This window comes from Galeopterus variegatus, unplaced genomic scaffold (assembly GCF_000696425.1).
Source record: "Galeopterus variegatus unplaced genomic scaffold, G_variegatus-3.0.2 Scaffold4926, whole genome shotgun sequence".
Taxonomy (NCBI): domain Eukaryota; kingdom Metazoa; phylum Chordata; class Mammalia; order Dermoptera; family Cynocephalidae; genus Galeopterus; species Galeopterus variegatus.
In genome coordinates, this window is record NW_007731037.1 from 69393 (window position 1) to 83839 (window position 14447).

The following is a 14447-nucleotide window of genomic DNA, read 5'->3' on the forward strand; positions in this document are numbered from 1 at the left end:
GCCAGTGAGCGGGAACCGGTCTGTATGTGGGATCCGAACCCTCGGGAGGGAGCGCCGCCGCGCTTCCCAAGCGGCGCACTTATCCAGTGCGCCACCGGGCCGGCCCAGTTCTATGAATTTTAACACATGTTTAGCTTTGTGTAACTGCAACCGTGATCAGCATACAGAACTGTTCTATCACCACCACCACCCCCAAATTCACTTAATTTACACTTTTATTATCAGGCCCTCCTCCCAGTCTTTGGCAACCACTGTTCTGTTCTCTATTACTGTCATTTTTGGGATTTTGAGAATGTCATATATATGGAATCATATAGTATGTAACATTTTGAGATTGACTTCTTTCACTCAGAATGCTTTTGAGATTTATCCAAGTTGCTACATCTACCAGTAGTTCATTCCTTTTTATTGCTGAGTGGTATTCCATGGATTGTCTAACCAGTCACCCACTGACTGACACATGAGCTGTTTCCAGTTTTTTTGGCTACTATGAATAAAGCTACTAAACATTTGTGTACATATTTTTGTGTGAACATAAGGCTTTGTTTATCAAGGGTAAATTCCCAGGAGTAGGACTGCTGGGTCATATGGTCAGTGTATGTTTATTTTTAGAAGAAACTGCCACCACATTTTCCAGAATTTTATACCATTCAAAGCCAGTTTGAAACAATTCGAATCTATGCTCTCTCCTCTTAGGCTGTTTCTCCGGATGACAGAGTGGTTTACCATATTAGGCAAAGCCTCCTCTTGGGGGATGTTATTTCCACTTGAGAGCTATGGGAGCCCAAGTCATAAAACTTCAGCTTAGACTCACAAGTCTAACGTGACCTGGGAAGTCCCTTGACAGGTGGGAGAGGAAGAACATCTGTGGAGGACAGCCGGGAGCTGAGCGTGACAGTGCAACTTGGACCCCAAACTGAGAAAAATTCGGTGGTTTTGGCTGAGCCTTAATCATCAAGTTAAAAATGAAACACAAAATGCTCTTCCAGAGAAACAGAAGAACTTGCTAAGAGGTGAAGGGAACAGGGAACTATTTGTATTGCAACCTAATCTACCTCCCCAAACCCACCGCAAAGGGAAATTGCTGACTGTGGTTCCCCTGAACTCCAGGGGTGAGTAATAAGAACTATGCCCCCAGGCAACACTTGGAAATCCTCATGCAAATCTAGGGAAACTTGTGTGAAATGTATTCCCTCCAAAACTCACCCCATAGCTTCTGGATATTCCAAATATACAAATTCTATTCACCACATCCCTTTACCACCAAACTTTGTGAAGACATACTGCCAACATGATTTGACAAAGAAAATAGCATCAACAGTTTTCAAAGGGCTGGGAAACAGTCTTAGACCCACAAATCTCAAGAGGTCCACTGAGGAATTTGGCAAAGTTGGTCTCCTTTTTCTTATCTAGACCAGGAGGATTCTTAATAGCATGGGACTGGAATTTTAATTTATACTCTTTTGTTGGATTTCAGTAGGTTAAAGCAGTACCTATTATTTTATTTTCATTTTGAGAAATGGGTTGTTTTGGCTTTTGGGGAATTTGAAAGGCAATTCAGTATGTCATTTAGGATGGTTTCACATATGGTAGCCAACCTCATCATGATGTTTACACTGGAAAACAATATTGTTGGTTTTCAATCTTGAAAAAGTCATACAGGTTAGGAACTGGTCCGCAAACAATCAGGTGATTTGAGTTGGGAAAAGATGTCAAAATCCACTTCAGTAAGATACTTATGCAAATATTTTGAACCGAAGGTATAACTCAAAGGGATTTCAAGAATAACTATTTCTCAGCATGCACTGACCATTTATTCTCTACTGAAGATCAGTGGACTTGTACGGAGCTCCAGCACGAACCCAAGTCTTTGAACATAAAATCAGCATGTGCCATGCCCCAAATTAGTGTTTCTTACTAAAACGGCTTGGGAAAAACTTTTGAGTAAACTTTTTCTTTTGAAGTAATTGTAGACATACACCCAGATTCCTCTAAGGCCAACGCTTGGGAAGTCTAAAAAAAGTCATGATGGCAAAGTTGCAGCCCAAACCCATAAAATGAGAATCTCTGAGGATCGGAGCCAAGCATCAATATTTCTTTGAAGCTTCTTCCCAGGTAAATTCAAGATGAAGCCAATGTTGAGAACCTCTGCTCCAAACCCTTCTCAAAGTGTAGTCACCCAACCAATATGTCATCACCACCTGGGAGCTTGTTAGAAATGCAACATCCAACTGCATCAGAATCTGCATTTTAACAAGATCCCCAGGTAATTAGTATCACATTAAGTTTTAAGAGGCAGTACTCTATACAAAAGATTAAACAAGACCACATAAACCTGGGCCCGATTGCCATTTGTCAAATACACGTATGTATCTGTTACTCATAAATTCTTTCATCAGGTATATATTAAGTGCTTATTATGTAAAAATGATGAATCAGACGCATATCCTACCCTCAAGGAGACCATAATCAAGTAAGGGAAATGCAGTGTATTTATAAATAACATAAGTTGGGGACTTCCTAGAATACTTGATGGACAAAGTGGCATTTGTTTTGGACCTAGAAGGAGAACACTTGGGGGAACATACTTAAAAGATAAGTGATGTAGTTTGAATAAATGAATAATATCAGGCTCACATTTTCTATAGCTTTTGGTAAATCAATTTGTTTCCTTATACATTTAATAAATATTTATTCAGGTCTTACTATTGCTGTGTGAGTAAAACAGATACCATTACAGTTCAAATGGCTTTACACCTAGTAGGGAAGACAAACACTAAGAAAGCAATGACACAATTGATTCATTAATGTCAATGGTGGTAAGAACTGGGAAGGAGAAGGATGGGACAGTGGGAATACATGTGACAGAAGGACCAGACCTAGGCAGGGGTGGGAGTTGTCAGGGAGGTTTTTGCAAGAAGGTAACATCTAAACTGAGAGGCAGAGGGAACAGCATGGATGAAGGCCAAAGCAAGAAGAAATAAACAAAAGAGCAAACCAGTAGAATGCATGTCCAGCAATATTCTATGGTCCCACACTTCAACATTTTCCATTGCGTCCCAAATTGGGTGCAAGTACCTGGCCTTCAAGCCTCCAATCCTTCCACTTTTTTATTTTCAACTATATTGATATATAATTTACATACTATAAAATTTATCTAATTACCTGTTTTAAGTAATTCAGTGATTTTTAATAAATTTACTGAGCTGTGCAGCCATCATCCATATAAGACCCCGTATGCCCTTTTACAGTGAAACCCCATTCCCATTCCCAGCCCCAGGCAGCTAATAATCTATTTTCTATCTCTTGGGGGTAGAAGCTTAGGAGTGGAATTTGTTGGTCTAAAAAATAAATTATGTTTAACTTTTTAAAGAACTGCTCAATTCTTTTCCAAAGTGACAGTACCATGTTACAATCCATCAACAGTGCATGAGGGTTCTAGTTGTTCCGCATCCCTGACACTTGGTCTTTTTGATTATAGCCATTCTACTGGGTGTGAAGTGGTATTTCATTTCACCAACCTCTCTTCCTAGTTTTATTCGCCTGTCCCTCCACTCCTAAACCTACTCTGTGACCAACCAGAGTGAACCTCTTTTTTCAGTGGGGATCCGTGATATACCCTAGATCATGTCTCTGTTCACTCTTTGAGTGTGTTACTTACTAGATATTATTGAGGGGAGAGGGAGAGGGAACCGAAATTGAGAGTTTGAATTAGTAGGAATACAGAAGGCCTTTGACTTCCCCTCAACATGGAAACTTCCAAATTTCTCCTACAAACCCTGCCACCACAACTTCCCAAACATCTTGTCTGCCATCTTGGTCACACATGGCCTAGATTAATACCTAAGCCTGAGCTATGGAGATGCTCATGCTTCCTCAGGGGAGAATGCCATGTGAACTTAGAAATTAACAAAAGGAGAAATGACTACCCTTAAATTGTACCACAGAAAATAGTACATATTCAGATGATGATAAAGTCTTGGTACAAAGACTTTAACTCTCACAATTTAGAAACTGGCTTGTGGTAGCCAAGAAATCAGAGAATCATTTGTTATTTAAGAGTGAAACTGCTAACAGTCTTAGATTAATTACCATGAAAAAAAGCTGCTGGCTGTAATAAAAAGCAGAGATCTGGTAACTGCTTCACTTCCTTCCTCTTGCTGACTGCTTTTTAATTATTTTAGTTTTGATTAGCATTTCCATCAGAAAATAGGAAGAAACTATGAGCAACTTATTTGGCAAAGGTTTATTAGTTAGAACCATTGAAATCAATAGTTTAAATCTGTATTGGGGACTATATTTACACTTTTTAATTTTTATTTTTGTCTTACCCAAGCAGATAAAATAAAGCTGATTATACAAAAATCAACCAGTGCAGAAAGTTTATTGGAAACAGTCATTTGTGACCCTTTGTAAATGTATGCCCCTGTTGAGTTGTCAGGTGTCCACTTAGGTTGAATTGTTAGTACTTCCACTTATAATAGCAAAATGACTGCAATTTCTAAGTTATTTCAAATTAGATTTTAAATTATGGGGCTTAAAGTATGCTTAAATAACTGTGAGGACTTGAGTAAACACAACATTTTTTATGATGTGGCAAGTCACATAAGCCATTTAATGACTTTAATTCATTCCAGAGATTTGATATTTTTTCCTGAGTTCTCACGGTTGGATAGTTCAAAAATATTTCTGAGATTGAATTGAAATCTGTTAGAACTATGAAGCCGTACATCCGTCTGTATTTATGGATGGCATTGAAGGAGATTTGACTTAATAAATAAAAATCCTTTCAATACAGTACAATTCTAAAAACCTTTAAAAAGCTGTTTGGTTGGTTTTATTATATTAATAAAGCAGTGTTGTCACAAAATTTCATTTTGAAGATTGAATTGGTTATTAAGTAGTTATACTGTCCTACTAGAAGAAGGAATGAATAATCGAGAAAAGAGAGACTCCTGGCAAATGAGCATTAATGGAGAATCATCGAATTTCAGACTTGCCAGAGACATTAGCAATTATTCCATTTCATCCCCAGATTTCTTAGACGAAGAAGCTATGGCAAACTTCTTAAATTTGCGTCCGATTCCGCAAATACCATCTATGTTCCTCAAGCTTCTCCTTCCCCTTGCTCCCAGAAAATTGCCTTGATTCGGATTTCATAGAGAAGTGAGAATCCAGAGGTATGAGCTCACTGAGCTTCCCAGGCAGTCCTGCTACCTACAAACCCATGGCATTCCCTATGTTCCTTCTGTTTCAGAGGGTGATCCTCTCATTTACTCATACTGTGTCCATGTATCTCTGGAACTCATGTCAAACCAACCCCTGTAGGTTCCTGCTTTATCTCTCCTGCATGTACTTTCAGTTTCTTTCTCTGTTGACACTTTACCTTGGCTTATAAACATGTTCAAGATTCTGTCTCCTTTATTAAACACGCGCGTGCACACACACACTCACATCTGGGCTTCTGTATTGGTCTGTTTTCTGTTGCTTGTAACAGAATACCTGAAACTGGGTATATATAAAGAAATGAAATTAATTTTTTACAGTTTTGGAGGCTGAGAAGTCCAGGGTCCAGGGAACATATCTGGTGAGGGCCTTCTTCTTGGTGGGAACTCTGTACAGAGTCCTGTGGCCACACAGCGTATCACATGGCAAGAATGGCATGAGTGCTCTAATGTGGTCACTTGCTCTCCTTATAAAGCCTCCACTTTACTCCCTGATAACCCACTAAACTATTAACCCATTAACCCACGAATGGATTGATCCATTCATGAGGGTCTAGTCCTCATGATCCAATTACCTCTTAAAGGACCCACCTTTCAAATTCTGTATTGGGAATTAAATTCCAATTTGAGCTTGTGGGGCATTCAAAGTACAGCAGCTTCCAGGCAAGACGATCTTGTAGATTCATGTTCTGAGATCTTTCTTAGTCCATAAAAGGTACAATTGATCAAGTGATGGTAAACATCTGCAGATGGCAAACATTTGGAGAAGTGGTACTAAAACCATGAAGCTAAAGCTACAGAACTGATCGATCTGAGTCTGGAAGGCAAAGAACATCAAGAATTCAGCTCCAGTGGGAATTGGGCTCCATGAGTACACTACATCAGATGCACGAAAGAGGAAGAAACATTTACTGTTCGTTGCTGCCTGGAGCTGCATCTTCTATGAAACTGCTTAACTAGGGGCATAGAAGGAAGCAGATACTTTCTTGCAATCAGGACTTGAGCTAAGCTGACCTCTGAATCATAAATACTCAACAAAATTGTGGATTCAGGGTCCAGGGAGTCAGGGGGTAAAACCACAAAACTTCAAAATAATGAGGAAAGAATAGTGAGAAAAAAATGAATCTCCCAATGAAAATGAAACTACTAAACAAAATTCCAAAGAAAATACATGTAATTATTACTAAAGAGATAGCAGTAAAATGAATAATCAGGATATAAATCATATATATAAAGTTAAAATATAAAATAAGTTGAAGAAATAATTAAGTATATTTAGGACCCTAGAAGAAATACAAGAATAATATTCATAAAATAAAAATGATGAATTAGGAAAAACATATAGAAATGAGACAAAAGTGTATAGGAAGAAGAATGAGGTGGAAATACTTGAAATTAGAAGTATGATTGAAATTAAAAACAACAAATTAAACTCTAGACTCACACAATTGGAGAATGGTGAGTGGGAAGATGAACCAATTAGTTACCCATAACACATTAAAGGCAGACGAAGGGGGAAAATAGATAAGCATAAAAGCACATTTAAGAGGAATGTAAGATGATTAAAAGGCTCCAACATACGTCTGGTAAGTATTCCAAAAAAATAGAAACAATATTATAGATGGACTAATGAAAAAGATAATAGCTGAGAATATTAAAGAATTGAGAAAAAGAAAAAAGACAGGTGGTCTCAGATTGAAGCTGCCATGAAGGTCTCTGTCTCAGCTTCTCAACTGTCATTGTAGCATGAAAGCAGCCATAGACAATATGTAAACAAATGGACATGGTTGTATGCCAGTAAAAACTTTATTTCTAAAAACAGGTAAGCAGCAAACTAAATTAGGCCAGGAGGTTGCAGTTTGACAACCCCTGATTAAAGAATAACCATCGTTTACATTTTCCTGTATATGTCTCTAGATGTTCTTCATATGTACACATATGTATGTATGTACATATATATGATGTATATTATACACACATAAATTTTAAAAGATATCATGTCATAACTGAACCACGTATGAGTTGGAGCATGCTTGCTCTCATGAGCACCCACCTTTGAACAATTCTTAGCATCCATTATCACATCCAAAAAAAAAATCTACTCCCAAAATACTAATAAATGATGCTGATTTTAAATACAATTTTTGAGGGACAATGGAGGAGGGTGTACATCACATCCCATTATAAAGCTTCCTAAAAGTCCCATTTGCTCATCTCTGCTTCTACCCACCGTTCTTCCTCTTGTAGCAGGCAGCTGACATTCACCTCTTCCTTCCACCTTCCTCTCTCAGCACAATTCTGCAGCCACCCTGGTTTTTACTCTTCTCCCTCACCCCAGCTATAATAATGCCCTCAGCCTGCATATTCCAACCACCCAGCAAAACAAAAACCCAGTAACTACAAGCTCAGCAAGAGAAAATTCCAGGGCCTAGCCATAGACAGATGACCTTATCATTTCTCCAGCACGTTCCAGGGAGAATCTCAATTCTTTCCATCTCAATATACCTCTACATCATTGGTTTTGAATTTTAATTAATTTATTATTAGTATTATTATTTTACATTCTAAGATGTTGCTGTGGAGCTGAAGGGGATAGGGTGGGAGGAGGAGGAAGGGGGTGTGTGGTCGAGGGCTGTGGTACCCCCCTCATTCCAGCCAGGGAGGCCAGGGGGCTCCAGCAGCAGCTCAGTCGTGGCTGGGTTGGATGTGGACCGTCACTGGTTTTGATGATCATACAGTATTTCATTGTATGCAAATATCATTATTTATATGACCTAGCCCCCAATTTTTTGAACAAGAGGCTACATACTGAAAATCTTTTATTGACCGCGTCTCTTTTCTCACAAACCCATCCAATACAGTTGCATTGTTATCAGCCAATACCATTTATGCAACTGTGTGGAAAGCAAATTTTCAACGTAAACTCTAGAAGTATATTTTATATTTTAAAAAATCATGTTTTTGAAATAGCAAATAGGTTAAAAAGAAAAAACCCAGAGGATTAGAAGTCAGAAAATTCAGGTTATAAGGCTCTTAAAATCTCTTTCTTGTGTTGCTGTAGGCAAGGTTCTCAGGCATTTGTGGATCAGTTTCTCAAACAAATAATAGAAATGAAAACAATCATCATCAGCTACTGTCACAAAAATGGCATGATCAAAATCTGTGTTAATTTCCTGTTGCTGCCCCAAATCAAGGCGTTGGCAGGGCAGCGCTCTCTCTGCGGGCTCTTGGACAGAATCTTTCCTTGCCTCTTCCAGCTTCTGGTGGCTCCAGGAGATGCCTGGCTTGTGGCTGTGTCACTTCAATTTCCACTTTTGTCCTCACATGGCCATCTCCCCTGTGTCTGTGTCTTTTCCTCTTCTGTCTCTTATAAGGGCACTTGCCATTGTATTTAGGGTCCATGTGTATAATCCAGGATGATCTCATCTCAAAATCCTTAACTTCCTTACCTCTGCATAGATCCTTTTCCCAAATAAGGTTCCGGGGTTAGGGTGTAGAAATATCATTTTGAAGTCCACCATTCAATCCACTACAATATCCTTTGTAGGTGTTCTGAGAACCTAGGATGAGTAAGTAAATCCTTTGATTCAATCATAAATAAGCTGAATGTGAATCAAAAATACTAGATGTCATTTTTCCTACGCACTGCTGTACATTTGAATAATCTCTGTAATTTCTTTTCAGATCTATTTACATGTTTAAGCGTGAGCAATGAAGGTTATCAAGACAAATTTAAAATTTAATAACTCACTCCTAAATGGGTATTTTTGATTTTTTTAAGCGGTCATCTTGGTCAATGTTAGAACGCTCTGAGCAGCAGATTAGGGCTGCTTCTAATTTGGAGGAACTACTGCGAATCACGCACTCTGAGGACTGGAAGCTGTGGAGATGCCGGCTGAAGCTCAAAAGTTTTACCAGTATGGACACTCGCTCAGCATCCCATCGGTCCACCAGGTTTGCCGCAACTTTCTATGACATTGATACACTAAAAGGTAGGTGTGCGGGTGTGGAGATAAATTCTTTCTCTTTATCAGATAGTAACAAATGCACCAACTTTTTCCAAAAGATTGAGAAGGACAGGCACGAAGAACTAAAGGGGGGTCTTTGGTTTCATAGGTTTGTTATTAGTGCAGAATCCTGACTTTTTTATGTTTACTCAGTAGAGAAACATATTCAATATGATTTTGAGATAAAAAAAATCAACACAAAAGAACAATTAAAAATATAGAAATAATGTTATTTACTGAGTTAGAGGCAGTAAATAATCAGATCAGTGTGTTACACCAATTTTGTTATTAACTCTCTCTTATGGATTTCAGGGTAATTCCTTGAGACAGAGCAGTCCTGCTGGGCAGTAGTAAATAATAGAGTTATCTGGGCCGGCCCGGTGGCTCACTGCTATAGTGCACCGCTTGGGAAGCATGGCGGCGCTCCCGCCGAGGGTTTGGATCCCACATACAGACCGGCCACTCACTGGCTGAGCGAGGGGCGGGAGCAGCACCGAGGGTTGCGATCCCGTGGTCAGTCCCGGTCCGGTACGGGCGCGACACTGAGGGTTGCGATCCGTTGCCGGGCACGAAAAAAGTAAATAATAGAGTTATCTGGGCCGGCCCGGTGGCTCACTGCTATAGTGCACCGCTTGGGAAGCATGGCGGCGCTCCCGCCGAGGGTTTGGATCCCACATACAGACCAGCCGCTCATTGGCTGAGCGAGGGGCGGGAGCAACACCGAGGGTTGCGATCCCGTGGTCAGTCCCGGTCCGGTACGGGCGCGACACTGAGGGTTGCGATCCATTGCCGGTCACGAAAAAAGACAAAAAAAAAGGATTAAAAAAATAAATAAAAATAATAGAGTTATGAAGCCTTTAATCAGAGGCATTGTCTCATAACTGCCTAAATTTTAATTAAAATCTTACTGCTCCAACTTTCAAAACTCAGTTTTATAAAAAGGGAAAAAGCAACATTTAAGTAGAATTTTAAACTAGGAATACTTTTATAAGCTGATTACCTTGTTTTTCAAGGATTCATGATTAATAGTAATGAATTAAATAATATCTATATTAATACTTAATTGAGTAATTTATTTCTCATGCTTACAACCTGCAGGCTCTTTTTATAAATATTCATAATCATAAATTTTAAAAAATTTTTCTCAGGATAGAAGATTTTATTATGAAAAAAACCACAAAATGTTGGTAAATTGTGTAGTAGGATGCAGTGCTCCTCAGCCAGTCAAACATCTTATATTTTGTGATGAAGAAGCAACATGGAAGGAAAATTGGGATTAAGGAGTGAAAAAGGAAAAAGGATATGGAAAAGATGTTTTAATTTAAACACCAGGGTCAGATTTCAAACAGTAACATTATATCTATATACTTAAAGCAGAGGTCCTCTCTATCCATTTCTAATGGAAATATGTTTACATATATGGGAATTCAGAATAATCCGGGGAGAGACCAGTACAAATTTTTGAAGATGGGGTAAACACGAAAAAGAGTTTGTCTGTTGCTGCATAACACATCACCCCAAAACATAGCTGCTTAAAACAATGCTTTTTATCTCACAGTTTCTGTGGGTTAGAAATGCAGGTATGGGCCGGCCCCGTGGCTCACTTGGGAGAGTGCAGCGCTGGGAGCGCAGTGGCGCTGGGAGCACTGAGGCCGCAGGTTCGGATCCTATATGGGGCTGGCCAGTGCGCTCACTGGCTGAGCGCGGTGCACATGACACCAAGCCAAAGGTTACGATCCCCTTCCTGGTCACACACACAAAAAAAAAAAAAAGAAAAAGAAAAAAGAAGAAAAAGAAATGCAGGTATGGCCTAGATGGGTTTCTCTGCTTCAGTGTCTCTCCAGAGGCTGCAATGGAGGTGTCGGCTTGGGCTCAACTGGGGCAGGATGTGCTTCCAAGTTCACTCCGTGGTTGTTTACAGGACTCAATTTCTCACAGGCTGTTGGACTGAGGGTCCTGGTTCCTTGCTGACTTTTCCAGTCTGGCAGCTTGCCTCATCAAAGCAGAGAAGGGGGGGAGGAGGCAGAGGGAAAGAGAGAGATAGCGACTGCACTCTTTTTTGACCTAATCATGGAAGTGGAATCCCATGGCTCCTGGAAGTGGCTCCTTCTATTAAAGTCTGTAAGTGTCTTAATCATAAAATTGAATCTTTTCCCCAAAACAGCCATAGAAAGGCTATACAGTGTTAAGTATCAAAGTGTCAAAATCTAATTTAAAAAAAGAAACTATAAGAAAAGCAAGTACTGTTTTACAAGAAAGTGTGTAACTTTCTTTTTATTCCCAGAGGCATGTTTCTCTTTTTCTTGTTTCCCTCAAATTAGCTTTGGCCAGAGGATTGCTCCTTCTATTAAAATGAACGAGCTTATTACATCATTTTTATATAAACATCAATATTGGGCACTTGGAAATGAGAAAACTCTGATTTGAAGAAAGATTAGTTCCATTTCAACTTCCATTCATGTGTTTGCCAAGTTTAAATCCTACTATAGTTACTTAAGCAACCAACAGAAACATATTCTTGATGGTGCTAAAACCTACCCACACTTGGCTTCCAGTAGAAGAAAAGCTATCCAGCTGTATCCTGTAAATTGCTTGATAAATAACATTTATATGTTATTTCTGTACATGCTTCCATTTACTTTTGTATTAGCCAGCTTCTCCAGATGTGTCCAATGTAATTATGTACAGGACATGGTGTTCTTCCCCAAAGGGAAATAAACTATTATATTCTGTGAAGGTATTATATAAATGGGAAGGAACACTGACTTTGGATTTAATTATTTTTGCAAAAAAATTTTGGGTTAAAGGGCTGACCAAAAAATCAGTAAAAACGTGAAAATGACTGTGTTCAGCATAATCCTGGCACATGATGGCATGTCAGGGCCATTTCATCTGCTGGCCCCAATGAACTTCCTCTCTGCAGTTATAGACGAGGAGTGGCAAAGAACCCAGTGCAGCCCTAGAGAGACGTGTGTGGAGGTTGCAAGCGAGCTGGGGAAGACCACCGACACATTCTTCAAGCCCCCTTGCGTGAACGTGTTCCGGTGTGGCGGCTGCTGCAATGAAGAAAGCCTCATCTGTATGAACACGAGCACCTCGTACATTTCCAAACAGGTATGGGACATCAGCAAGTGGGCCCTAGCCAAAGCCCCGGCAATGACAGTATTGGCAGCTCCAACTGACCTTGTTGACAAGCACTGTGCTAAATGCTTTATATGCATAATCTCATTTAATCCCTGAAACAAGCTAAAAGTGTATCTTATCCTCCTTTATAGATGAGAAAACTGAGGTTCATAGAGGTAACTTAGTTATCCAAAGTTATACAGCTGGTGAATGGCAAAGATGGGATCAAACGCAGGTCTACGGGATTCAGAACCCGAACTCTTATCAGTTACTGTCTCTCTCATGCTACTACGTCAAGAATCAGAAAATCATATGGAAATTACTAAGACAGGATGTTAAAAGGAATAAAGATGGCTGCACTGTCTTGTGTATCCGTTAGGTTCTGTGTTGTTCAAATGGAAGACAGGAGAGTTTAATGAAGGGTATGGACAGGTTTGGGGAAAGGGGAAGGGATGGTGAAGCACCCGGGGCTAGCGAAAGAGGGAGCTGTTTCCACCCTTAGACTGAACAGGCAAGAGAGGAGGGCTGATGGACTGGCCACTGCCAATCCTCAGCCTGGCCAGGAGTAGGGGCAGGGGCTAGGAGAGGTCACAGGGCCTATAGGTGCAGCCCTTGGAGGCCAGCGTCCTGGGGCAGAGCCTGGTGGAGAAGGAAGGAGCGTGGATGTCTCTGGAAAAGCAAAGAGAGAATATCCTGCAACAAAAGACCTTCGGAAATGATTCTGCAACCCCCATGAAAGAAATATTCTCCCTTTCCATTTGATAAAATCCCCTTTGCTCAGTAGGTAAGTTTTCCTTTCTATGGCCACCATATTTTTGTAAAATGTAATAAATGTTGCACATGGAAGCAGTACGAACAAACTTAGAAAAACAATATGAAAAAACTGTCAGTCAAACTACATTCCTTTTTGTTCTGTGTTGCAAGTTCCTTGCATGTTGATACATTGATTTAATTGTCACATTTGCCTATACGATCTGTTCTCCTCATGGTTGTGAAAAGAGGTAGTTCAATAAAATTACACATGCACCGAATATATCCCTGTTTGGTGATTATCTCTGTTCATAGGTTAACTTATCCTTAATTTTTATTCTCCCTACCCTCTCAAATATCCTTTGAACTGAAGAGGTTGTTTTCTAAATCCTTTTAGAGAATCTTGGAACTTGTGAAAATTCTGACCTCTACTATTTGACAGTCAGGAAAAAAATGACATAAGTATGGCTAAGCACCAACTGTTAGTAGAAACAAATCTTGCATAACATAAGAGGGTTTAGTTCATGATCATGTTATTCCCTAGAGCATAGCTGAAGCGTTGTGCAAGAAGATGAAGTTTATGCAAAGTAAACACTCTAGAAACGCTCTCACTTAGACTCATGGAAGTTCCATTACATACTGAGAGGTCAAAATAAATACAACCCTAATGGATTGTTTCCACTTAATAGATAGTTGAGTGCTTTATTCTGACTGCTGTAGTCAACAAATGATTAGTTTTAAAGAATGTACTTAAGTGTAAGTGTACAGCAGTTTTTCTTTCCAAATATTCGTATTTGCACATTTTAATAGTTTTAAAAAAACTACCTCTCACCCCAACGTTATGAACTATTTGATGAACTACCTCTTATAAACAAAGTGAATAAATGAATACTCTATGTAGTAAGGACTACACAGAATGGTGAGTGAATAGACAATGCATTAAAATCAAGCTCAAATTCATCCGCACATCACCGAACCACCGTAGAAATTTGTACAATCTCTGTGTACATCTGTTTCTTCACTTGTCGGACGGGGATAATAAAAAACCCACTCCATGATGCTGTTATAAGGGGTAAACAAATTAATATAAAAGTGCTTACGACAGAGGTTGGCATGTAGAAACATAAAAAGAATGATATACATGTTAGCTATAATTATTTGTTTAGACATGGTGATCTTGTATCAGTAACCTATTAATCCACAATGATATATAACACCCTAAAACATAGTGGCTTCAAACAACAATGAATTATTCTCACTCATGTATTTGAGGTTCAGTTAGTTTAGGATGGGCTCAGTTGGGCTTAACGCTAAGCTGCAATGTGAGTCCAGGTCTGCTTGT

The 14447-nt window shown here is 39.4% G+C and overlaps 1 protein-coding gene across 1 annotated transcript in view; it reads left to right on the plus strand.

Annotated features, from left to right (window-relative positions):
• FIGF (c-fos induced growth factor (vascular endothelial growth factor D)) overlaps positions 1–14447 on the plus strand; it is a 33150-nt gene that overhangs the window by 9758 nt on the left and 8945 nt on the right. The window contains exons 2-3 of the mRNA XM_008588617.1: positions 9007–9217; positions 12156–12346. Coding sequence (XP_008586839.1) covers positions 9007–9217; positions 12156–12346 — 402 coding nt within the window. The remainder of the gene's footprint in view (positions 1–9006; positions 9218–12155; positions 12347–14447) is intronic.